Source organism: Bombus impatiens, unplaced genomic scaffold, assembly GCF_000188095.3.
Source record: "Bombus impatiens unplaced genomic scaffold, BIMP_2.2 scf_1506, whole genome shotgun sequence".
Taxonomy (NCBI): domain Eukaryota; kingdom Metazoa; phylum Arthropoda; class Insecta; order Hymenoptera; family Apidae; genus Bombus; species Bombus impatiens.
The window spans coordinates 412,095-437,210 of NT_177925.1; the positions used below are offsets into that span (position 1 = coordinate 412,095).

Consider the following 25,116-nt stretch of genomic DNA (forward strand, 5'->3'; position numbering starts at 1 on the left):
CGCGTCGGCGTCGCGGAGAATCGACTATTCGCTGGTCCATATAAGAACTACCTCCATAAAAAAAATATAATCTGGGGTAATAAGAAAACGATAACGCGACTTTATCGCTTCGTGAACTATCGAATCGTTATGCGGCATTTTGGCAGATATAAATATTCAAAAAGCAGAAATTGGCTGGCAGGACAGCGAGCTCGTCGAATAAGAGATCCCTCGATCGTCTTGAATACGATGTAACACGGTCGATTCTTCGTCGATTATCCGAAACTCGAAGACAACTAACTTTGGTAACAAGAAAGATCCAGGAGGACGCTTATGAATATAGGTTCCGGTCGATCGTGATTAATCCAAAATCAATGACTGTCCGCGAAGAGGGGGTGTAATGTCACGTCGAAGGTCCAGGCTGCGTGGATAAACAAGTAAATAAAGAAGTTTCTGCTACGACGAGGCAGAAGGGGACGTCGTATTTTAAGATATCTGTCTAGGGATGTATACATCGAGATCGGGGAAATTTTTCCGGCACGGGCAGCCCCTGGTATCTCGGTTTTAGTCACGAATCGAGCGAAACTGGCGGACAAAAAGCTGGAGAAACGAGCGTGATACAGCATCGAGGGCTGGTAGGCACTTTCCTAACGAAAAGGGTTTGCCAAGATGTGGCGAAGAAATACGACCCTACTTAGCTTCCAGGTCGAAGCGGACCACTTTTTCCTTCGCGTTTTCTCGGATGTATTCTTGGCGCGGCGGGTGTCGCCAACGATTTATAACAACGCTAGTGACGATCGATCAATGATTTAACGGGACGGAAGGTAAAAGCCGATGGAATTTCGTTGATTTTGTCCGAAGCCCCGACTACGAAGCACAAAGAGTTTTGCATTCTGCTATAAAGAATCTGATAAAAGACGCTTTAGCGCAAAAACGAAGGTTTGTGCGAACGATTATTGCGGTCATTATATTTACAATCGCGCCTCGGCACTATCGAACCTGCGTCGTTAACGATATGTCGCTTCTTCCGAAAACGTTAACGACGGAACCAACGTGTTCTTCGAGTATTAAGTAACAATCAACTTACGATATAATTGAATTCAGCGAGAGAGCGAAGTGCAATCTCGAAAGCGTTGCAGAGAAGCAAGCTGAAATCAAAAAAGGATCAAGAGTAGCGCGAATCGATGCCGTACGATCCCTGTGGGAGCAATAAATCGCAAACGGGATTCCTCGCGATTTCTTCTGGCCACATATGTGCAGGTGTCTATGAATTTTATTATAGTCGAATTCCAAGAACTCGAACCATGTTCGATAACGTGCTATTATCAAGATTCTACGATCCAGCTAATTATAAGTTGCAATTTAAAGTTATCCTCTTCTCATAATCGAAATCGTTAGAGAAATTCTTCGTCTGATATTTACGCATAAAAGGTATGGCAAAGGAAAGATCAAATTTCAACTCTCGTCTAGTCTATTAAACTTATTCTAATTTCATTTCATTATAAAGTCTTCGTTATAATTGAAACTAAACTCTTAAAATGTAATTTCCGACTATGGGTCTTTATTATAGGCGAGAATCTCTTTCGACGACTTTGTCATCGAACGACCGTTATTTTCTCGAATAGAGAGGAATAATCTGCGTCTGACACGGACGAATGAACGCAGTCTTTTTTAACGCTATGATTTACTTTTAGTTCGTAGAAATAGTAGACGTACTCGGCGTATAATAGAATAACAAAATAAATGGGAAAGAAACAGGAAAGAATATTTACGACAGGAGCGACGCGTAAAAAATTTGCCACCAAGTCCATATAATATCAATGTCTTCGCTTTAACAATATCTCATCCGTTACAAAAGCGCACGATAGAAATGCACACTGCACGAAGCTTCGAATAATATTAATATTGTGTTTCAACGAGAAATAACATTCTCGTTCAAAATGACCGACGTTTGTATTCTAGCATTCACTTGCTATTTCATCCCTTATTAATACGTACGAACAAATGTTTATACTACAAGATATCGAAACGCGATGAAGTGTAAAACAAGAAGCCGGGACCGAGAAGACGAAGACAATAAAGGGAAGATTGAATTTTGCGTTTGTACTGGGAACGGGGTAAAACGCGCGATGCCCGTGAAGCGGCTCACCTTCCACCGGAAGACAACTTCCGCCTCTGTTCGGGATGTAATATTCCCTCGAAGAACTTTCACAGGATTTGTGACCTGCTGGAATATCGATTTAATAAAACTGTTACGGTGTCAACGCACATATTCCCACCAAAAGTCTTACTTACGTCAGAAGACAAACTTTAAAGTGCTGTACAGACCGGGAAATGGTTTAATGGCAGATTTGCAAGTAAAAGAAGGATGTGACTTTAGAAATTTTCCTAGAATGTGAAAAATCCACTTTGAAGAAATGTTTAACCGTCGTTACTAAAGACGTTAATCGATATTAACCATCGTTTATCGACTAAACTTTGATGTACAAGGAAATCGGATAAATTACACCTGTTCGATGGATTCGCGAAATCCGCCTCTAAGTTATTGCGATACAACCGTGAATTCTCTTCATCGACGGGTTGAACGTACGAGGATAAGAAATGCTGTAATCTTGAAAATTCCAGCCTGTCCTTGCAGAAAAGTAGCGGTCATATATCAGTCGGCCGTTAAGATTACACGGCGCGTGCATCGATCGGCTTGCTGAAAATTATAGTGATTGCTCGGGCGGGGTGCGGGAAACGCGTCGTTCCGCGTATTACGTATTCTCTGTTCGTCGCGACACTTTAGTAAATGCGAACCGACGATCCGTTCCAGGCAAATTCGGTGTACAGTCTGGGAACGTTACCCGGCTTCGTACCGTTCTGTCCCGAGGGAGGCTAATGAGTTTCAAAGTAGCACGGAATTTAATAATGTCAAATCTGAAGATCTCCCGACTAATACAGCGAATTTTCGATTAAATCACACGTTGCTCGATCCACGCTGTTTACCGTATAATAATATCGTAAAATAATTTTCGATTGTAACGAAATTTTACGCGTGTTCGCCTCGATATTATATATATCGCGCCGTTCCTGCAACTTTACGTCGATCATCAATATAAAAAAAAACCGTGGTAGCCGATCGTTTGAATAATTATTTTAGACCCTACGAACATATCTAAAGCAAATTTATGTCTCCTTTTTTCTTTCTTCTTGACAGTATTAATTCATTCGAATTCATAAATCATATTTCATATGCAATTAATTTAAAGGTCCTGTGGAAACGTGTTCTATCAATTCGTTAGTAATTATTTCGAAATGACGAGAGCACAAGATATCCGCTGACCAAAAATGGAACCGTCATTATAGTTACGACGATTATTAACAAGTAGGTTGGAATAGCGAACGTTTGTAAATCATAGCCACATAACACGCGGATGTCACGTAACGTGACTCTCGATGACTAGTCGAAGTGGCAGTCGGTTAATAGCGCTTTTGTTACATCACAGTCGTCGAAGTTTCCCGCGTCGATGCGATCGTTCAAAACGCGTCGATTCAATGACTGTTCCGGTATGTCTGTCTATCTCCGGTAAAACGTGGCTGACGATTTTCTACTTAAACGTATCCGTTCGATTTGAACGTGCCACGACGCTTAAAATCAACGTCTGCGTTTAAATTGAAATTTTAAATAAGCCTGATCCATTACATTTGGCAGACTAAACTACGAATTAGCTGGAGTTTCGTTGTCAGTTACTCGTGTGACTTTTTTCGGATAATTTCAAGTTTCGGAAATATCGAACGACGATCATCTCGATGGCGTAGCACTTTCGAAGAACGATCTGCTAAAACATTGGAAATGCCCACGTTGTCGACATGAACAGCTTGATCCGATCTTTCGCGAAGCAAAGATGACAGAATTCCTAAAGTAAATTGATTGACCAACGCGAACACTATTATTTTCTCCGAAGATTCAAGGAAAGGCCAACGTCGCATCGTGATTCTTTTTCGTCTAGTAAACAAGCTGAAATTTTCGTATCTTGGACAAGATTGTCACGTACTGTATTATTATCTGTCGTTGAGACTCTCGTTTCTTTCTGTTATATAAATTTACAATAGCGGCGAACGAAAATTATTCGTTTCTTTTCGGAGACAGTCTCGTTAAAGTTTATCGCTAAAATTATTTGTTCAAGCCGTGGACAAATGTATTACTCCGTTTCATGATCGTGTGACAATTTCTCACGCGCGACGAAACAATTATCATCATGCGTCATTGATACGCATTCGACGATACGTTGGTGCTTTAGTCGCTGCCAGAATCGATAGACATCAATAGCAACACGTGGTTGTCGCTACGTTCCGGCAGGATTCGATAGGAAATTTTTGAAAAGAGAGAGATACCGTTTTAATAACGATTCTAAAGGCTAACTGAAAGAATTTGAAATTGTATTATCCAGGTGGGCGGAACAAAGCGAACCCAACGTACGTAAATAGAGCGAATCCAGAAGTAAAATATCGCGATAAAATACACGTAAAAAATTAACACATGTATATACATGTATGCATAAAGAAAGGATGTATGGGATGAATTTGCAATCTGAAAGTGTGCGCTATTAAAACATGGATTAAAAATCAGATTTACGGTTTTAATACAAGGGCTTCGAGTTTTAAAATTGTACCCCGTGCATAGCCGAGATAACTGCAAGACGTTTGACTCGAAGAAAAACACGAAGGAAATTGGGCCGTTGGTAATTCGATAACGAGCCAATTGAATTTGTGACACGTTCGTCCAACGACCGCTACCGAACTCGTAAGTTTAGACGTAGATTACAGGGTGGTTTAGCGGCCAGCGAGAAACCATTAATTTCCGTCCGCAAAATCACCAAGTCCTCTGAGCGACCGTGTAATTAATTTTATCGCCATCGTCTGCCCAACCGAAGCATTTATCGCGACCAGATTAACTCGCATTACCCTTGACTTACGATTCGCGTTACCTCGATCCGTTTGATCTTCGGACATCGCGAAACGAACAACATTCGACGCAAATCGAATATGATTCGAAGACGGAATTCAAGTATTTCCAAGAAACTGCAGAAAGCAATCAGGCACGAATAGTTTCTACAGTCGTTCGCCGAACTATAATGTTTAAACATTTATACAAATGTTTCACGAATATATTATATATTTTATACGAAACCTTATGAAATTTTATTAACGCTGTAATAACAGATGTCTCTATCATCGTCGTATTGGTAAAATATAAAATATGATACGATATGAATTTCAAATTGTATACATTTGTTTATAATTGATATAGAGAGATACGATTGCACGTAGATTACAGAATATTTATCGCGAATATACACGTAACAAAGAATTCATACATAGACACGAATAATGATTTTAAACGTGTAATCTGTGCTAAAGATGGTTCCATCAAATATCGTGATTTTCCAATATTGCGAACGATCGATCATGTTCAGATTCTTTGATGATCTTTCGAAGTATTAAACACGTTGCAACTTCTATATATTTCCATATACGATATCCAGATTCGTTGAAAATTTGAACAATACAATCACGACGATCGCGTCTTATTACAGAGTGAATGAATAATTTCGTATAACGCGAATGATAAATACATAAAAATGTTCTGTTATATCTCTAGATATTTTCGCGAGTCATCGTATATGAAGCTGTAATCGTCTTTATTCGATACGAGACGACAAAACTGTAAAATAAACCGTAAAATGATATATAACAGTCGTTCAAGTGTTTATTCGAAATTCGTGCTCCATTTCAGCTGTAGTGTCATTCGTTTTATGTTACTCGCGCGCGTTTCAATCCATAAACGATAGGTCTCGACTTCTCTGAATATCGATGCTACCGAAGAAGTAGGGAGCGAACGATGCGATCACGCATAATCACGCTTGACGAAATGCCACGATAATAAATTTCCGTGCCATCGATCGAAAATGAATATATATCGATAAATTACCCTTCCTATGGATTCAGCACAATTCGCCGTGTAAACGTGAATGCATATTTTTCGTAGTAAAATCACGCTAGGATTTAAAAAGCGTCGTAAACTATGCCGTTTAGTTCGCTAAATCGTTCAGAGGAAAAACAATCTACTCGAACAATAAAACGGTAAACAATAGAATATATGTACTTGTGCGAAATGCACGAAAGGCGACGCGTCATTAAGTTTCTTAAAAATAAACAGAGAAACGTAAGTTTGTGCGTGCGTTGCGCAAAACGCACGTTAATAAAGCTGCGTCTTCTATTTGTTTTTCTTCCGTTGCTCGTTTTTGAAAATTATGCCAATTCACTTAAGTCTATTGCATACGACGATATATAACGAATTCTTTTTTCTTTGATAAAGATCAAACGTAGGAAGAAGAACGGCCACATAACGCGATATTTACGATATTTAAATTCAGTGCGAATGCGAAGGCGAGCGTCGAGGCACATAAAATTAGACTTCTAGTCGTCGTATTAAAAATAATGCGCGCATGTAGCGAGTGCACCGTGGACAGCCGAGTAAGAAAATATGCTTTTGTAAATGATAAACGTCCGTGTTATCGGTAATTCGTGCACGTGTTATTAGTTAGCCGTCACGGTAACGAATGAGTTTGTTTCCTACGAAAAGTAGTTTGACCGCCAATGACTATTATCGGCGTAAAAAAGACAATAATTGAAGAATATTACGGATCCACGTCAGTCCTTGAACAACGTAGCCACGTACAAATAGTAATAAAATTCGAGCATTTTGCTCGCGGATAATCGATACGTCATTTATCCTATTCGTCTATTTATAAAATTTTATGTTCGAAGCTACCTTGGATGAAAATAGAAATAAAAAGTGATCGAAACAATTCCTTAGCGAATTAACTGGGCGAAGTTAGAGCAACGCGATTCCGCTATCAAATAATCGAACTAGCTGATAAGGAATAGATAGCGCGAAGGAAAATATATGGCTTAGGGCGTAGATGAAAGCCGTGTCTTCCTTTTTCCCCTGCGTCTTAAGCGGCACTGCGATCCTCCAAGTTTTCTCCCGGCGATCGTAAACAACTCCATCGTAGTCTTCTATCTTCGGGATCACCAGAATATCCAGACGTGGTCTAAACCCGTAAAAACAACTTCGGGTCTCTGTGTTTCCATGGTTATAATGCATCGCAACTTTATTAGATACTTTTGCAATCTTCTCTTATCGATAGCGGCCGAATCATATCTTTTTCACGACGTGTCAAACGCGTCGATATTCTTCTCCTCGATGACTTCGTTTTTTGTCTTCCACTTCTCATTTTCGTTGTATGGAACGATGTTTCGTATCTTCTATTACGCATCTTCGTTACGTAGAATAACGTTTTTCGAGCAGTGGACTTATCGTTCACGCAAAAATTTAGCCTGGAACCTACGAAATGCTCCAAGCTTCCATAAAAGTATGTCGGTTCGTTGCCAATTCGTTAGCCTAGAATATTCGGTCTAATTCTATATACTTTTGTACATAAAAGCACACAACTCCTATTCAGCCTCATTACGAGATTTTTATAACAATGTGAATCACCTACGTTGTGAATCGTCTGCCTATGTTGCTATTATCTAAAAACACGAACAATATTTGTCGAACGCAAACGTAGGATGTTTATTGAAAATGTTGGCACGTTGTTGGTGGACCAACAATTCAACTAGGGAAACAATGTATTTACCACGTTCTGTTGGAGTTGCATTTAATTAAGAAAGTTCCCGCCCTAATATGTACATCATCGTGCCCGTATAACTTTCATGACTCGTAAATGTTTACCTAGTAATTTTATCGTCGATCGAACAGTGGTCGCCTGGTTCGACTTTACTCCGGTGGCCAGACTCGGCCACCAAGTTTCCATTCTTATCGATGTCTTAAAACCTACATAAAATGCATAAAAACGTACCAAGACGCGTAAAGATTCGTAATACGTCGAGTATACTCGTCGAGCATTTGCTAGACGAGAGGAATATCCGTTTAGGATCCGATTTATCATCCATTTGGCAAAGTTCACGAAAATACGAATATTTTGGATTGGCACCTAACTCTGTCTCTTCCGTATATAAATTTTCTCATCGAATTACCGTATCCGCTCTGTCTTCGTCGGATGGCGATGTTCAAACTAATTTAGATACTTTTTAAATACTTTTTAGATACTTTTTAGAACTCTTTAGATACTTTTAGAGTATAAGTCGTACGCTTAAACGTAAAGAAAAGTCGGCGAATCGCGTCGTTGGTAAAACTGAAGCGTCGAAGCCCCCGGACGATTGATTTCACAGTCAGCGAAATAAATTGGCGGCCGGATCGTAAAAAATGGAAGACGAAAAAGTTTTGTTTCGTGGCCAATATCGCAGCTACGATTTATAATTTGCGAGAACAGAAATTTCGAATCGTCAGTTTCGTAAGTTCCTTCCAGCTACGCTGCGTATCGCTTTTCTTACAAATTTCCTTGCTATGATGTTCATGACTGTGTGGTAATATAATTCGGTCATAATCGTGCGCAAGGGCTGTTCATCTTGCACAATATTTTAGGAAAGGAACAGTATTTTACGAAAGACTGGTTGTTTTGTGCGTAATCAACTGGCAAAAATTGGGGGCTACGGTAATTGCGTCCGTACTCGGAACAAGCTTTAAATTCCAGTTAATGGTGAGAGGCGGAAAGAGACCAAACTCAGCAGGTAGGTTCAATAGCGAAATAACACGATTCTACTATTTCCAGTTGTAAAGACCTTTTACATAAACGACTCACGCGAAAGTATAGCAAAAGAAAAAAGATATTTCCATCATTTGGCATTTCTAAGAAGATGATAAATCGTTCGAAATATCGTTCCACATACGTACAATACGTACAATACATATAATGCAATTTCATTTAGTTGAATCTGATGGAGGGCAAACAATTTATAAACTACCTGCTGTTAACAGTTTATAACTATACAAGGTGGTGAAAAAATGTGAAAAAATTCATGTTTCTTCATCCGAAGCTTCGTTTTCGAGACAATCGATTTTGAGGATTTGACAAATATACTTTAACCTGGTTAATTTCGACGCGAACAAGAGTAAATAATCGACAGAGGGTTGATCTACGTTCGAAAATAAGTGAAAAACGCACAATAAAATTCTTTCGTAAGAAGCTTCGTGCTTTTCGAGAAAAATAAATTTGAAAACGTATACCAGACCAGCTCGTAATTAAACATATTTAAACTTTATCTTCTTGAAAACGAAACCTGAAACGAATTTTTTGCTTATTTTCGCATGTATAATAACCGCCTGTTAACTCGTACGCTATCTCGTCGGTATTTAACCAAGTTAAAGTATACGTCATGAATTTGCGAACTCGATTTTTTCAGAAACCGAGCGTCGTATGAAAACATTTTATTCCATATTTGCGATTTGTGTGTACGCTCTGTATATAATTGGTGTTCATATAATTCGGAATTCTCTAAATTATATTTTCATAATAGCAATGTGTCGTCACATTCAAGATTACCATTTCGATGAATGGAGACTCGAGATAAATGGAATTTCGACGCAGTCTCTGAACTGTTCATATATCTCGTTCCCAAAGATAGTATTTGAATAAAAACCACTGGTCAACAACTGCTGACTAAACAAACCAACTTATATCAACGATTCGACGACACAACGTTCCTCAACATCGAACGATTCAAGGATTTAACTATGTGTTTCTACGATTCTACGTCCGTCCGTTCTCTCGCGCTATGTAATTCCGTCTTTTCCGTTTCCTCCTTTATCGAAGAGTCATTTTTCAACGCCCGTTTCCCCAACGACGAGATTAGTCATCCTCGATTTGATAACGCCTCGGATAGCGTTTTCGTTTCGATTACAACTCATATGCACGTACAAAAGACGAGGATACGACAAATAGGAAACAATAGGAAGACGTTCGACTAGAAGCGACAGATGGATCAAGAATTTTCCACGTCTTTTGCGGAATCGTGTTGCGAGCTTAATTTTATCGCCCGTCCGTTTCCAGCATCGCGTCAATGACCCCCTTCCTCCCTCGTTCCTTCTCCCACCTTCTTTGATTCTTTCGTCCTCTCTTTTACCGCGAACGCGCATTCCTAGTAAAAATAAGCGAGTTCCCATGTGGCGGGGTTTCTGCAATCAACGGCCAGTCGGTGGTGCGAAACGAGGCAACTCGTCGAGGCGATGCTTTTACAAAGCGGTCGCGCGACTCGCATCGGTTAGCCCTGCACGTTCGCGGAAAGGAGGCAAGAAGCGGGTAGGTGACGGGACGAGATCGCAAACAGCCAGGAAATCACCGCGCGGACACCGAATACCGACGCTTTTAAATTGATCGACGCGTCCCAAGGGACTAACGATCGAGATACACGCGCCGCGTCCCTCTTCTCCGTCGAAACAGTCGATAAGACTTTGTTTGCAAACGAGGAATTTGTCGGATACGAGTTCTGTTTCCATCGACTCTTCCGAGAAAGATAAACGATTAAATTTTCCTCCTTTTTTCTCCCAGGATCGTGCAAATATAAAAAGCTTTGGATGAGACTGATATCGAGCGTATGTACTTTGCTGCGACGATTTCGCTTTGCTGCTTCCTCAAACCTATCCTTTTTATCGTTTAGAGCGACGGAAGTTTGACAAACGTTGAAAACGGAGCTCGTTTCGAGGATCAAACAAACCAACGAGGTACTCGGCAAAAAGTAACGTCGTGATAAAAACGCTGTATGTTTCTGGTTGACTCTTCTCCCGAAAATTTTCGTCCGCTGGCAGCGAACGTGTTTAAAAAGATCCGTCGGGTAACGATAGATCAATCTACTTAATTTCCCTCGCGTTGATCTGTGGAACGTACTCCCACGCTGCGTCACATGTCTCCTGTAACATCTTGTAGCGATTTACGAGACCCAATAAGAATCGTCCGGGTTGGTCGTTTCGTCGCATGTCCTTACGCGTGCAACGAAAATCGTTAGTTCGTTTGAGTGGCGTTCGTTCAGGAAGTAAACGGCTCGCGTGCGATTTTTTAGGCGGGCGTGAGACACGTGTCAAGGAAACGAGTAGAAACAGAACAGGTGACAAGAGGTCGGAGGTAGGCTCGGCACTGACGAATTAACGCAGAGATCGGACAGGCGCCCGTTTTAATTCGATCGTCGACGTTTCGTCGTGTTTTGGCTAGCTGGCTGACAACCCTCTTACGTGCCGTACGGTGCTCCATGAAATTTAATATGCGTCGATTCTCTTTCGAAATTTAGCCGGGAATAGAGCCTAGAGAAATACGACTTCCGAATAGTGGAATCGCAATTATCTGCGGACAGCGGCATTTTGTCGGTTCGTAAATTTCCAGCCGACCGAGAATTTCATTCAAGAAATTATTGTAATAGTTACCAAAAATACCGTGAAAATGTTTCTGGTCGGAATCGTAGTTGGATATACGCGCGTTTGGTTTTTACGTAACGAATATATCGTACGCTTATATTTGTACAGATGCAAATTTGCAGCTCGCGGCACGAAGATATATCGCTTCTTTATCCTTAGCGACGAAAGATCTTCGGGGGAAGATTTATGTCGTCAGAGATCGCGATGAAACGAAAGAAACACCGCGGGATGAAAGAAAAACACGTATTCCACGTTATCACGGTTTTCCATTATGTTCCTACGAGGAGCACCGTAAATAAGCGTCTTGCACGGTTATCCTCTAAACTTTGCCTCTGTCGTAGCAACTCCTAAACTCGATGACGGAATAATAAATGAAAGAGCCGTGCTACGATATGACAACGTTCCGATACGATCTTTTTGCGAGTAGACGATGGCTCCATTCGACTTCGGTCCCGAATAAAAATCGTTTCAGTCGATTTGCGGAATAAAAAGTATCGGCAACGTTTATCGAAACGAACGGACGTAAGCGGCAATTAAATCTCGCAGGCGTGATGGCCACTTGTCGATGACAGGAAGCTCGTTGAAAATGCAAATGTGCAAAGGAATAATATATAAATAATTTCTTTTTTTAGTATTTAAAAGTTCGATATTTAAAAGTTGAAACGATGACCGATCGGATTAACGTTTCGACGTTGCAGCGAAAAGTTACTTTTGCTCTCGATGTTACGATTTTTATCTTTCTTTGCGTTAACCACGATACAAAGGAAGCTTTATATATGCACACGCGTATATGAAATAGCTTTTTCCGCGTTAAAGTATACGTAGTTCTTAGTTAGCAACCGTGACCGAGCTGCTTTCCATTCTTTTAACGTTTATCTTCGTCTCCAAATTTACTCGCGTGTAATTGCATCCGCTCCGCTAATTGACGGGCAAAGGTAGAAATCGACTACCTTCGTTTCAAATGACCCGGTTACAGTGGGAAGTACATTACGTCACTTCATCATTTGAGAAATTGCCGAACGTTGCGTCCACGTGTCCCTCGAGACACGTAAATGCACTGTTACGAAAACGTAAATACTCTCGCTATTCATTGCTCCGATATCACTTATATTTTCACGGATTCTCGGATAAGCTGCGATTAGGTGCTAATCGAATCCAAGTGGAAAAAAGCAAAATTGGACTAACTCCAATTCTCCATAAATAATTAAGTAATTTAGCAAAATATGTCAAATAGATTGGTTTCGTTTGTGGTTCGAAAAAGAAATTGATTTTATACGATTAATATGATTTACTAGAATAAATTAATGTTACTTAATGTTAACGTTATTAACGAATAAATTTATTATGGCTTTTTCAGTCCACTTTCTCCCGCAGTGTCCCATTTGTTTTTTAAGCTAACATAATCGTATAAATAACTTTTACTTTTGTCCAGCGCAAAAACAACGTTTTTAAATTCCAGATGCTGAACACTTTTGCTTTTATTCGTTCGAAATTTAACCACAAACGACCATCGTTCGTTTACTGACAACGGCGCCACCGATAGGATTTGTATTCGAATGAAAATACAAATCCAGATGAAAGAAATTCATATTCCACGATAAACACGTGGAATTTCAAAGGTTTCCGCTTTACGGTCGAATAACAGCAACGACTCTTCTATGTATTTTGAGTCTTCACGGAATATCCATTGAAACATCATGGATGAAAAAGTTATATATACGAGACGATCGAAGAGACACGGGAAGCGGAACGACGAATCTAATAGGCTGTTCGCTACATCTTTGCTACGGTTTCCATGAAATTACCATGTTTTCAAAGAACCTCTCTACCGTCCAAGTTCGCGTGGCAAGTGACATTTAAGTGGAACCTCTCTCTTATTCGCCGTCTCATTTACCTTTCTCCATTTTGTAATTTCATAATCGCTGTTTCATTAATTTAATCGTAACGCAGAAACATACATACGTAGTATGAAAGATCAAATTGTTCAAACGAATTAATTTGTACTAAGAAACAAGAAGATTGAAATCCAATTACATTACATTACTGCTCGATTAACTAATTTCCAGCTAATTAACGAGCATTTATCTACCACGTGTTACGACGATCTGATACATCTGTTACTTAGACGATCGGGCAAACTCCGTGTTTGTAATCGGTTCGAGGGACAACAGTGGAATGTCGGTCATAGTTCTACGGTGGGCCAGGTAGATGTTTGAATCAAAGCTAAATCGCAGTCCATGCGAATCTATTCGGTTTAGTTAGTCAATAGAGAGCCGAAGCTTTTAACGCGTTTCAAACACAGCTGACCGTTTGTTTGCCAGCGGATCGTTCGCAGCTTCGACCAATTATATCTGTACTGTTACAGGTAAGTAACAATCGCTGGAATCAGGCCGAGAACAGAGAAATAGCGTTTAAAATCGACGCTCTTCCATCAAGAGCTCTACTTACGACCTCTTAGTCGATTAGCCGTCTCTGCGTTTTAAAGCGTTTCTCTTCGACGGAAGAATATATTTATAGGGGCAGCCGTGTTTTCTTTAGCTCACCTCGTAGAAGTAGAATGAGTCGATCTCGTTCGTCGCGTTGACATCGAGTGGAGTGACGTTGAAGAATTCCGGCAGGTCCCCCGTACGATTCCCCTGAATTGGTCTGTCTATCTCGAACGTTTTATTACGATCGGCCCGTTCTGCCGTTTCTTCCTCGGACATGTCGTTCGCGAACGCTTTGCGATCGTGCTGTTCCTCTTCACCGCGATTTTATTCGCGATTCAAGTTTTTACTCGATGAAACCGCAACGAAAAATTCATGGCTTCCAGCCGATCTCTGGCTAAGCGTCCGATGACTTCATCTCGTTGCCCGTCCGCCGTTACGCGACCGATTTCCCTCTTTCGCTTACGTCCGAACGATTTCTATCTCGTCCACTGGATTTTCAATTACGATACAACGTGATTCTCGCGCATTCTTCTCAATACGGTCGCCTGCTGAATATATCTGCACGAATAACGAAAGAAGCGTTCGAAGGGATTCTGCTCGGGGTAACTTGTTCGTTCGATACTTTGTTTGTCCGTTCGAAACGAAGCGACACTGTTTTCCGGCTCGATTAAAGAGAAAAGTACTCGACTCAATGGCATCGGTCGTGCCTTCGATCGCAGAAGTTCGTCTGCACGAATCGCCATGCAAAAAAACAAGATAAGTACGGACAAGAATGTAATCGTATCGATCGCTTTCTTGTTTCAGCAACTTTCGAGGCGATCGTAAAAAGGTCTCTCGGGAAGAAGAGAAATGAGATACGTACGTGGAGAACGTGGCCACTCGGTAAGTGATAATACAAGCTTTGCAAACCTAGTCTATCGTTACGACGATACGCGACGGAACGAGCGTATCGTTGAAATTCGTCTGGATGAGGATTCGATGCAAATAATAAAATACCGTTCTACTCGTCTAAAGCCGTACAAATTAGAAGCATTAGAATACCTTTGCGTTTCTACAGAGAGGGACTGGAATGAGAATTCCAAGGAAATGAAAGAGGACGATCGATTCTTTTCCTAATGACATATCGTATCCGTCGAACGATCAAACGTTCGTATCGAATCTCTCTCGTTCGGGACTCTGTTAATTGATATTGCTACTGTCTGAGACGAAGATAAGGAACTTGAAACTCGGTTGGATCGTGGATAAAATACGTGATGTATTACTGTGATGATACCGAGATCGTAAATCATTGCGAAGGGTCGCAACGTGACCGGTTGCAAATGCGAACCTTAAAAATCAAAATATGCGGAAGAAGAAGCTGCCCCGTTAGAAGTAACGTTTTCTTCTTACGTGGAAGCATTTCGTTATGCCAGTTGCGTCTCGAGCGATCTTTCTGCGAGCTTTGAGAAGCGGCCGATAGAAGAAAGGGTCGTAAGTAGCCGTGGAATCGGACGATGATGCGATAGAACTAGAGGATGCTCTTTGGAGGCCGACGAATGAACAAATCTGAGCAACCATGTTCCATTTGAACGTACTCGAGCGTAAGAATCCCGCTTCTTGGGCTACTGCGATTTCACGGTCACTTTTACTCAAATTCATCGCCAGCTTATCCGTAAAAGAATTATCCTGGCAGAGAGCAAGGTTTGTTATAAAAGAGTATCTTTGTATATTCTGATGGAGCGACCGCCCCTTAATCGCCATATCCTCGGAGTGACCGTGTGAAGGTAGATTAACACGCGCTCTCGATGATATTCAGGGGACAATCTTTTATTCTAAATGCAATCTACTTAAATCTGTCTATACCAAAACTAGACTACACATTGCAAAATTCTCCTCGTCGCGATATTTAGTAGTTTATACTCTGTCTGCTTTTGTTCGGTCAACATGAAAGTTAACGAAGATATAAAATTCGAACCTGGTTAGCGTCGACATTTCATCCAATTAAATAATGTGTCTATTTGTTTCTGCGTGTGGGCGATGTTGGTTGAAAACTTTTGAAGTATTCGTTGTTGATCTCTTTTTACACGCCCATTGACATTTTACTCGAAGCTATACAACGAATAGCAAAATTATTAAACGTTAAAACGAAACCGAACCAAAAAGTAAAATAATTATCTTTGAAATTAATTTTTTTTTTCTTTACGAACCTGGTTATTCTATTGCGAAGCTTTTCACTTCGACTGTAATTACGACGATATTCATGAACGCAAACATTCGACGAATGATTTCCTTGACAGCTATATCTCTCTTATGAATATGAACATTTTCCCGAAATACGAGTGTTCAAGGACGAACAGGAGTATCTTCATTAGAATTCCTATTAAGGAAGTGACAAAGATTACAGACTAAACTTCCGACAACTTTGATCTTCGAAGTGTAATCAATTTTCCACTAGAAATAATCTCACAACTGCAAAGATCGATATGACATACCATAGGCAATCCCATAAACAAACAAGAAAAACAAACAGTAGGTATCGTAGCGAAACTAATTGAAAAAAGTCCGATTGCACGATTCGCAATTACGGATGTGAACGAAACAAAAAAAAAAAAAAAAAAAAAAATGTTTGCCGATGCTCCTATATCACCGTACAAAATTAGACTTTCGGACGCTCTCGAGATACTCGAAAAACTACGATAAATTAAAAATAGAACAGTTTCATTAATTTACTGTTCATTATTGGTAACAAAACGGAGGTACTCTTTTCAATGGTTGTTCCAATTTTTATACAACTGTATTCAGTGGTCGTTGATATTTCTGCCCTCTTTGTTTCCATCAAAATATTCGATATTCGTAATATTTTTACAAAGCAGCGGCACACTATAAATTGAATGTCTATTTTTTCGCAATTACGAGCGACGCTGCTCGATCTACATATCGTATATATTTTCTCGTTTGCACGGACGTTTCGAATTCGGATGTGGCAAAAAAAAAAAAAAAAAAAAAAAAAAAAAAAAAAAAAAACAGATACGACATTGTGGCGAGTTTATTAAAAAATTTCATTTATTCTTCTTCATTTACGTCATCGAACCGCGTGTCCGAAAGTCTGGCAATGGAGGAAACAAATCAAATCGAGCGATAAATTCGATGGAAATAAAATATTTCAACGAGGCCTTTATTTTTTCAGTCTTATTTTAGCATTTTTCCTCCTTCCTTTTTGTAATTAAGCATCCAGATATGAATGACATTTCGTCTCATCGAATCCGTTATTATCTGCAAGGAATCGGTGTCCGATCGGTCACATTCGCTCATTATCGAATTTACCCTCATATGTCATTGCTAAATTTTCAGAACGAACCCAGAATAAATTTGGTGCTTTTACGGAGTCACGATATTCTTAGTTCCGTCTTTTCTTTTTTTTTTTTACGCTAAGAAACGGTGAAATAATCGACGAATAAAAGTTCTATTTGCAGCAAAAAGCATTTGTCCCCAAATGCTGAAATGAAATAGCCCGATTGATAAATGGCTGATCCTTGTTTGATCGATCAATACTCTTCTTCGTCCTCGAATTATTTCCCAATTGTTTCCCTTTTCTTTAAGCAACTTAAAAAACATTCGCGCTTGAGAATCCTACATGCACGGTATCGTACTTGCAAACAACGACGGCGTGTTGGCAATCCATTCCGCAACAGGTTACGTTCTTTTACTTTTGTGCTCGTCGATCGGGTCTGTCGCGAAAGAAATATTATGGACGTTACCTCTCAGCGGTACATTACACATCATTCGGAACACACGGTTGCCTCTCTCTTGAAATCTAAACGTACGAAAGATCCTCGTTGAGAAAATTAATTCGCATCGACGCTATTTCCAAGATTTCGGTCGTCGAATACTTCGATCGAAAATAGGACTCGCAACTTTGTATTTCTGAATGAAAGTCAGCTGCCAATTTCATTTAATCTGGACTAAATTCCGATTCAAACGATGCCGAGTATCTATCTGATCATCGCGATGAAAGAACTACCCCCGCCTTGGTATTTGTATCAGCTTCACATGGAAGATTCGCAGAAGAAAAATAATGCGCATCGAGTTACATGGATGTGATTGACTTTTCAATCTCGACGGATACAAGAAATCCGTATTTATTATTCCAAGAAACGAAAGGAGAGGCATTTTCAACGCTACCACTACGATTATCCCGTACGAACGATTTCGTACAATCTCCGAGAGTGAAGAAAGAAAGAAGCAAGACAGCAAAACGGCGGTTTGCAATGGTTTTTTCACCTTCGACGAAAATCCTTATGTCGATCTTTTAAATGCGATTCATCTTTGATTATCCTTCTGGTTACGTTGTTTCGCGGATTGCCGTTTCGTTTCGATCGGCGACTGTGTAAAGATCGCGGGAAAGAAGATAAAGCTTCGACGAAGTAGATCGAGAAGTAGGAAGCGGAAGAGGATCGAGAGAAAAACTGCGAGGGTTACGGAAACAGGGCGAGAACGAACGAGAACGCACTTGCTCGTACGACGCGCCGAACGCGACTGAGGCGGCCGACAAATTCGCGGCGACTCTACGCTCCAACTTCCATCTTCGTAGACGATGCTGTACGCGAGTAGGAGTTTGCGAGCAACGTACGCATGCGCGACGAAATCCTGTCGGGACGTAGACCACCCAACTACCGTCGCGCGTAATCCCAAAAAGTCTCTTGAAATTTGTATTCATGTGGCACGACGGAGAATGCGTAGGTGAAGAAGTAATTACCAATCAACGAATTTCATTTTTGAAATTCTCATCGATTTGCAACGGTTACAGAAATTGGATGTTATACGTCTATGTAGAAATTTCACAAATTTGAAAAGAGTTTTCAAAGTTTTAGGTACGATTTACGATACAAACAGACGCTCTTTTTCTTCCTTTCTCTCCCTTTCTCTTTCTCTTGCCCCATGATACGACAATTCATCGAAAGTTTACAGTTTCACAGCAGGAATCCATAAATATCCCAACAGATGTTCCGATGTTTGTTCAATTGCATATAGTCGGAACACGCGTGGCTCTTAAAACATTGTACGACGATCCGGCTCCGTTCCTTTCAATTTCCGTCTCAAAGAGAATTTATCGGCAACGCGTACAAAACGTTCGTACTCGAGGCGCAACGATCAACCGTGGCTCGATGGAACCTGACATTCGCAGTATCAGGGAACCAATGTTCCGCAGTCCCACGCTGCAAACATCCATTTGTCAAGATTATCGACTCCGCGTTGTGCATTACCTACAGGATCGGGAATAGGAAAGGGCGTAGGTCGAGGAGGAAGTGCGTCTCGACGGATGCGCACAGAGTGGAGTAAGTAGAGAGAACGGTGGATCGACGAGGTTGGAAAATGACTATTTGCTAGCCGTTAATTATCGCGATAGATGTCGATCGAGCGTTGAACGACAATCCCGTTAATGAACATGTATCGAATTAGGTAGGTACCCGTGGCCCCTATATCCGAAACACGAGACTGCGTCGCTCAAATTTCGTAACGCGTATTTCGGATGCATTCGAATATCGCTGCTTATCGGAATAGGCGGAAGTGCGTTCACCCGCATATCGGTGTGCAACGATGATAAAACAGTTAGCCATGGGTGCGCATAGCTTAACTATTGAAATTCGGTACGTGTCGTATCTGACAAAGGCCCCGTACTTCGAACGAACGACAAAGGACTTTTTTAAATGTCGCTCGCCTCGTCAACGCGTTTTTCGTTAACTTTGATAAGTCGCGTGCGAATCTGTTTCCTTCTTTTTCCTTCTTTTTTCTTTCTTCTTACCACTTACAAACTTCCCGCAAATCTGCGATTTCAGCAACGAAGTAGAAAATTGTATTCGTTTTCGCTGTATTACTTAACACGTAGCAAACGGCAGAATAAAGCTTTCCGCTGGTGCAAATTGAGATCGTTTGTCCTATTGTCAGTTAATTTACTCGTTTTATCCCCCTTGCTTGCTGCCCGGAAGAGGACAGTGTTGCTTCGTTACTCATATCTTGCACAATGTTAGGATATCTTTATTGTTTACCTTACAGATTACAAGGGTTCCCATTTCTTCCATTTATTTTTGTCGCTATTCCTATCTTAATACTTACTAATTGGTATTAAACTACTAGATATCATATTTTTAATTCAATTTGTAATATGTCGTTTATGTTAAATGAGCCTCTTGCCCATTACTTTCATGGATTTCGATTCGATTCCTGGAAACATTAAATTTCCCTTTTTATCCACAAATTGGTCGTAATTTCTTTCAATCAGGGTTTCAAAGCCGCATCGTTCGGCCAATTTCTGCGAAATCGGCGAGGTAAATGCCGTGACTGTTACCGGAATGTCGTATTCTCGACCTGCTTCCACCCTAAACAAAAATTATTTATTTAGATGTTACAAACGAGATAAAACTAAACTAAACTAAAAAGTAACGCATAGAAAGCAAATTATATACGTCAAAAGCAGTGAGTAATAGAGAAGGCAAGGAAGATATTGGAAAACGTCAAAGGGAATGGTTGAACTTTTGTACCTGGCATTAAGAAGATGAGCACCTAGAGAGGCTCCTCGATACTTTGGATTTACGGAAAGGCCAAAGGCGTTCATATATTTATTCACCCCGTATTTTTCAAACACATTTGCTTCTTTGCTCAATCTTATCACAGCATCCATCACGGCATTCCCCTTCTCCGACTAGAAGTTATTTAACATTTACGTTCAATGCCCCGTCAAAGAAGCATATACAAATATTAACGTTACTCATTCTTATCGATCGCAAGAAGTGAGTCACAATTACCTTAATTTTCTCAATGTCGAACTTCTCATCCTTGAAAGATAACGTAAGTATATTAGCTCCTGCGATTATAGGTTTCCCGCCATCTGGATTCTCTACAAACGCTACGATGGACAAACCACATTTTATAAATTCGTTCCAAAGACATCGAAATGTTTCCACGTATTCAGGATCGTTTATCCCGTCTATAGAAACAGAGAAATTAAAATGTTTTCCGCTTCCTGCACATCTCGAAAATCTTATTCCTCCTTTCACGTAAATACTATTCGACATAGACGTACATACGATGAACTGTGATCAAACGTTTTGATGTATAAAAGAATGGAAACTAACTATAAAAGAAACACCGTTGAATTGAAAGAGAATTAAAGGAAACGTCGCACCGGGACGATTTTGAAACGGACGATAAAACAAGGAGCTGAAACGTGACAAAACAGAAAAAAAGAAGAGCAACAAGGCAAAAAAGTTGTATGGTGTTTGCTTGCATTAATCAACGTGTATGTAAATTTTACACCAACAAACTGATCTGTGTATTTCACACTGTATTTGATCTATATCTTTGAGTTTCTATAAACGAATGATACGAAAAGTACTTAAAAATTTGTAAAAAAAATTTTGTTGTTTCATGTTTTTCATAACATGTTGCCTTATGCAAAATGTTACGGCATTCCCAAGATTCCTTATCGAATGTATAATTAAATAAAAACGTTAGTATTGTGTGGCTTTTTTGCTTCGTCACATAAATGAATGGCGATGTTACATGAGGATATTTTTTCAGTCATATTATTATCTGTAATGTGTTTCACCGTGTTATCATAATATTTTTTGCCCTTGACATAAATTCATTTCAATGACTTTTCGCCGCAACATTGACATTAAAATTCGATAATGTGTAGAAGAATAAAACAAACTTACTGATGCATTTACACATGGGCTCGTCGGCAATGAAATACTTGCACATGTGTTCTACTACCTCGTCGTACCTGTCTTCCGGTACCTCTTGAATGGTGAATCTTATCGGTACGTCCGCGTCCTTTTTTTTAATCTCGACAATTTTCCACACTTTCGGTGGGCCAGGTGGCTTTATCGGAAATGTGACTGACGGTTCGCATCCCTTGCCCTTACTCATTATATTTGTTTTACAAAAACTGTATTACACGAAGAAAAATTGTAACAAATAGCCGGTTACGCGATAAAAATGCGTGGAAAGATAACTATTAAAAATCACTTGACATCTGTTACTGTTGCCTTGCTGAAGTCTACTAACTGAATGACCGATGAATTGTGTAATGCGGTAGTTGTGTTATCATATGTATACACTGATTATCGTTCCACTGCCAACTTTGCTCTTTCTCGATTGCATCCTCTTATGATGTGGCAAATGATACAAGCATTTTTTTCAATAGCCTTTTATACAGCGCAATCAAATCTTGCTACATGATAAGTTAAAATAAATAATTTAAGTAAAAAATTAGATGCACTTTATGATAAATCAGGACAGATAATATATAAATAATCGAAAATAAAATATAAAATGCACGAAATAGATATATATTATCTTATTATATTTTTGAATTTATCAGAAATATGCAACGCGAAATCAGCAGAGTTAAAAAGTGAAAGTAATGAAAATAAGAAATAGAAGAAAGTAAAGAGATTACCGTCTTAATGTTTCGTCAATAATCGATGTTTCGTCGATAAATATTTCTACAAAAACAATACTTTTTATTGTTATACATCACGTGTTATTTACATTTTACATACAAATTTAGAATAAACATGTTTATGCCTACTTTTCTACAAAATCTGTATTAAAGTCGTAATCATCGGATGCTGAAATGTTGAATTCTCCCAATTGATCCGCCAATTTAATAGTTGCTTTTTCTATAAAAATTCAGATAATGATATAGATTAATTTTTAACTTTAAATAAGATAATGTCCTAAGAAGCAAACGCGTTCTTACCTCTCCTGGCTCGGTCTTTCTTCTCTTTCTTAAATTGTAGTTTGTTAAGTTTATTCAATTTCTGATTACCCTCGATTTCAAAAATCGGATCTATTTTCTTTTTCCTCGATTCGTTTACCTGTTTTTTCGATTTCTCCATTTTCTTCTCCAGTTTCTTCTTCAGTTTGTTTTGTATCTTAATTTGCTACAAAAATTATTATCGTTGTAACTTAATCGGCAAGAGAATCGTAGTAAGAAAAGCTTTCTACATATATAAATGTATAAAATCTGACTTACCGCTTGTTTTTGTAAGTCAACCTCCATAGCAGATGCGACTGGACCAGAACTCGCAATTAATACCGGATCGATAGTTTCTTTATTTGCAGTTTCTTCTTCGAAATTATCGATCATCATTTTTTCTTCTGCAGCAAAACGTTCGATATCGAATTCTTTACTCATTTGGCTTACAATTTCTGCGGACAGGTGACAATTCGGCTCTTCAGGTGGAACGGTATAATACCTATTGAAGCAACGTGAATTATTATATGTCCAATAGACCATGTAATACAGCATTTCACAAATACCTTATTTTTCCAGAGTTCCAGTCATCCAAAATACTGCGCGCCGCTGCTGCCATATCAGGTATACCACCTTTTCTAAATTTCCCCATCCTGGTAGCTTTTGAAGCAAAGAATTCATCAGGCGTTGAAAATTCAGGTATGTTATACATTTCCATTATTTGTGGCTTGGAAACTCTTTTCAAAATAGCAGTTGCTGGTGTGTACGGATCTTTTAAGGATTGAATTTTGACTGCATTTTTTAGAGCCACTGAAGATTCGTCGGAGTTTTCTCCAGAATTAGCAAAGACTATTCCCGGAGAGTCTAGCAATTTTATTTTGGAATCTAATTGTACCACTTGCATTGCTTTCGTTATTCCTGGAGTACTTCCCACATTGCACGCTCTACTACGTTTCAGCGAATTAATAACGCTAGATTTACCGACATTTGGAAGCCCAACAATTCCAACTGTAATACTAGTTTTAATATTTTCAACGTTTCTACAATAATTTGCAAGCAGTGACAATAGTAACTCGGCACCAAAGCAGGTACCGCTTTGTATCATGCTTTCAGTTTTTTTCCCCAATTTTCTTCTACCCAATCTTTTAGCTTGGTCTTGAGTGGAAGCTTTAAATGCCACAGTTGGTAAACTCCCACGCAAATACGTTAACCATCGATCTAAATTTTCTCTGGGTACCAAATCTGCCTTATTTAGAACAATAACCAATTTTTTATTTTCTTTCGCGGACAGTACAGCTTCTTCAACCTATAACGTAAACCAGTTACTCGATACCTTATCGATGCTCATAATCAACATCATCATCGACATACCTGTTTACATCTTGTCCCCAAAGGATCCCGAGCATCGACAACTTCGAGAATAACATCAGCTGCCTTCAAAACTTTCCTGAATTCTTTGTAATAAGCTTTTAACGAATTTTCCTCTTTAACTAAAGCATCTTTTATTTTTTCATGCGTAGCATCTACTTCCATCTCTTGATGTTCCATTTGTTTATTCTTTGCAGCTGAGACTAATCCTTGAAGACCCGTTTTGGCAAGTTCTTCTCGCTTTCTTTGACGCGCAGCTTCACGTTGCTTTTGTTTTTCTTCTTCATGTTGCTTTTTCATAAGCTCTACTTCCTTAAGAATATCTTCCTTAAAAGGACATTGATTTGGGACTTCGATTACTTTTGGTTTTCCTACAAAATCAAAACAAACGATCAATATATTTTACAACTACTATTGTTAAAATGTAAATAACGCTTTAAACGTATAGTTGCAAATATTTACGTTTAGGATGCTTTTTTGCTTCTTTTCGTAACTTTCGATTGTGCTCGCGAACTTTTTTCTCGATTTTATATCTTTTTCGAGCTGGCATGCGCTTACTTTGTTTCTCTGCAATAAATATGATATTAAATAAACGTAAAAAGATAATTAACTACAGAAGAAGGGTTATATTTCTTAAAACAGATAAGATAAACATAACCTTCTACTTATGTAATAAATAAATTGTATTAAAATAGTCTTATTATTAAACTCACTCAAACAGAATTTTGCCATTCTCGTAACTTGTAATACTAATTTTTGATAGTTACATACAATAACAAAATAAATGCTTCATTAAATGAACGATATACACTTGCACAGGTATCTACGCGTGCACGTAACTATACACGCTAAAGTTAGGTTATGAATCAGTCTGGGAAACATAAGAATAAAGAATATGCAGCTCATATCGAATTCAGTGCATGCCATATAAATATAATTATTTCCGTTTAATTCGTCTTTCGAAAATCACAAATTGCGTATGTGTTTCTTTTTAAATTATCGTTCTTTCATAAATCATAAATAATTTTTTAATATTCTAAATTTATTAAAAATTTATGGGAAATTCGTAGCTCATGAGAAGAGTTTATATTGGATCGTTGGACAAGTACACATCGTAGAAGTAAATTTGAGATTTAAAATGAAAATTAACAAGACAAAATTTGATCGTTTTAAACTCCACAAATTACGAATTAAATCAAAATTGCTGCGTCGCCGAGAGTAATAGAATGGTATGTAGAAATTTA

The 25,116-nt window shown here is 39.1% G+C and overlaps 3 protein-coding genes across 12 annotated transcripts in view; all 3 read right to left on the bottom strand.

Moving 5' to 3' along the window:
- LOC100741644 (cardioacceleratory peptide receptor) overlaps window positions 1-18,501 on the bottom strand; it is a 39,877-nt gene extending 21,376 nt beyond the window's left edge. For 3 of the 9 annotated variants that reach the window (XM_024371691.1, XM_024371690.1, XM_024371686.1), the window contains exons 1-2: window positions 18,025-18,501; window positions 13,879-14,491 (exon numbers count right to left, since the gene is read on the bottom strand). In XM_024371691.1, the coding sequence (XP_024227459.1) occupies window positions 13,879-14,040 (162 nt within the window). In that variant the 5' untranslated portion in view covers window positions 14,041-14,491; window positions 18,025-18,501. The remainder of the gene's footprint in view (window positions 1-13,878; window positions 14,492-18,024) is intronic. The other 6 variants (XM_024371689.1, XM_024371688.1, XM_033324145.1 and 3 more) reach the window with 6 other exon arrangements.
- Window positions 18,502-19,758: 1,257 nt separating this feature from the next.
- LOC100741880 lies at window positions 19,759-21,885 on the bottom strand. Of its 2 annotated transcripts, XM_024371693.2 has the most exons (5): window positions 21,777-21,885; window positions 21,459-21,692; window positions 20,547-20,728; window positions 20,283-20,443; window positions 19,759-20,120 (listed from the first exon to the last, which is right to left on the bottom strand). In XM_024371693.2, exons 2-5 carry the CDS (start codon window positions 21,670-21,672, stop codon window positions 19,919-19,921), a joined length of 759 nt encoding a protein of 252 aa, XP_024227461.1. In that variant the 5' UTR covers window positions 21,673-21,692; window positions 21,777-21,885; the 3' UTR covers window positions 19,759-19,918. The 2 variants fall into 2 exon arrangements, with proteins under 2 accessions (XP_024227461.1, XP_033180037.1); XM_033324146.1 differs by having other exon boundaries at window positions 20,547-20,834; window positions 21,459-21,837.
- Window positions 21,886-22,245: 360 nt separating this feature from the next.
- On the bottom strand, window positions 22,246-24,758 carry LOC100741763 (guanine nucleotide-binding protein-like 3 homolog). Its single transcript, XM_003494079.4, has 7 exons — window positions 24,586-24,758; window positions 24,335-24,439; window positions 23,876-24,243; window positions 23,071-23,810; window positions 22,784-23,006; window positions 22,508-22,691; window positions 22,246-22,427 (listed from the first exon to the last, which is right to left on the bottom strand). The coding sequence occupies exons 1-7, from the start codon at window positions 24,602-24,604 to the stop codon at window positions 22,333-22,335; spliced, it is 1,734 nt and encodes a 577-aa protein (XP_003494127.1). The 5' UTR covers window positions 24,605-24,758; the 3' UTR covers window positions 22,246-22,332.
- Between the last annotated feature and the right edge of the window lie 358 nt (window positions 24,759-25,116).